We start from the raw sequence: 1,875 nt of genomic DNA on the forward strand, positions 1-1,875 counted from the left end.
AGCATTAGGACTTATAGAAGATGATGACGAATGGTATCGTGCTATGAACGAAGCAAAAGTTTGGATGATGCCAAGACGACTTCGTAATTTATTCGTACGAATTTTAATTCACTGTCAACCAATCCATCCAAAAAATTTATGGGACGAATTTAAAAAAGATATGTCCGAAGATTATATAAGACATCATGGACTCACAATAGGAATTAAAAAAGCTTATAAGTATATTGTTAATTTGCTTCAAGCGGAAGGATCGAATATTGTTAATTTTCCTGAAATGGAACAAGTAATAGAAGAACAAGAAATAGATGATGAAGAACAAATTCAAGAAGATTTATCAATAGGTGTGCGACAATATGGACAATTAAATATAGAGCAAAAAGAAATTGTTGATATTATTTTAGCAGCAACAACAGCTAATAATAATAATGATACTTGTTTTTATATCGATGGGCCAGGTGGTTCTGGTAAAACTTTTATTTATACGACTTTATATTATCTACTTAAAAACAAAAAAAAAGTAGTAAATACTATGGCATTTACTGGTATTGCTGCAACATTACTTCCAAATGGAAGAACGGTACATAAAGTTTTTGGATTACCTGTACCTCTTTTTAATGATTCTACATCAAATATTAAGGTGCAATCTAAAGAAGCTGATATATTAAAACTTGTGGATGTTTTTATTTTGGACGAAGCTCCTATGGCGCCACGTTATGTATTAGAAATAATGGATCGAACATTACGTGATATAATGCAAAATGATTTATATTTTGGTGGAAAAATTGTGCTTCTCGGTGGAGATTTTAGACAATTATTACCTGTAAAAGAAAGAGCTACACGTTGTGAAATTATAAATTTATCTATAAAATTTAGTACCTTATGGAAACAATTCAAGATATTTTCATTAACGGAAAATATAAGAGTTTTACCGCAGGAAAGAGAATTTGCACAATTTTTATTAGATTTAGGTAATGGTATTTTAAACGATCAATCAGATAATATTCAAATTCCAGAAAGATGTATAGCAAATGTTAATTCGGATATGATAAAAGAAACGTATGGGGACATTATAACTCATAAACGATATAAATCTATTGCTAATCATGTTATATTGTCTGCAAGAAATATTGATGTTAACGAAATAAATGAAAAAGTAGTAGATTTATTAGATGCAACGACAGAGAGAGTTTATACAAGTGTAGATACTCCTGAAACTACTGGTGATAACAAGGATATATATGAAGTAATTTTGACAGAATATCTTAACTCTTTAAATCCAACATGCCTTCCACCACATGAATTACGCTTGAGAAAGTATTCAGTTATTATGCTTATTAGAAATCTCAATATTAGTGAAGGTTTGTGTAATGGTACTAGACTGTTAGTTTTAGATATGGATAATAATTTATTACGATGTGAAATTATATCAGGTAATAAGATTGGAGAGATTATTTTTCTTAATCGTATTACTTTATACTGTGAAAATATATATCCGTTTACTTTCAAAAGAAGACAGTTTCCAGTAAAACTAGCATTTGCTATGACTATTAATAAATCACAAGGACAGACTTTCGAAAAAGTTGCAGTGGATCTTCGTAAAGATGTTTTCAATCATGGACAACTATACGTTGCATTATCACGAGTACGTTCTTGGGATTCGTTGAAAGTTTATGTTGAGGATAATAATCAGTCTAATAAAGTAAAAAATTACGTTTATAAAGAAATCCTTGATTAATAAAACGTAACGAAAAATGAATAAAGGTCAATATTTAATTGTATCTATACATGTTATACATGTTGTGTTTATACATGTGTTTTTTTTTATTAGATTGACAAATAATCTATTATAATTATTTTTCATACTAACAAGCATCT

The 1,875-nt window shown here is 28.9% G+C and overlaps 1 protein-coding gene across 1 annotated transcript in view; it reads left to right on the plus strand.

Annotated features, from left to right (window-relative positions):
* LOC105556983 (ATP-dependent DNA helicase RRM3-like) overlaps nucleotides 1–1,869 on the plus strand; it is a 9,766-nt gene extending 7,897 nt beyond the window's left edge. The window contains exon 2 of the mRNA XM_012004099.1: nucleotides 2–1,869. Within this exon, the coding sequence (XP_011859489.1) occupies nucleotides 2–1,735 (1,734 nt within the window). The 3' untranslated portion in view covers nucleotides 1,736–1,869. The remainder of the gene's footprint in view (nucleotide 1) is intronic.
* Nucleotides 1,870–1,875: the final 6 nt, after the last annotated feature.

Source organism: Vollenhovia emeryi, unplaced genomic scaffold (genome assembly GCF_000949405.1).
Source record: "Vollenhovia emeryi isolate VEMERY1.0 unplaced genomic scaffold, V.emery_V1.0 DF939669.1, whole genome shotgun sequence".
NCBI classification, from domain to species: domain Eukaryota; kingdom Metazoa; phylum Arthropoda; class Insecta; order Hymenoptera; family Formicidae; genus Vollenhovia; species Vollenhovia emeryi.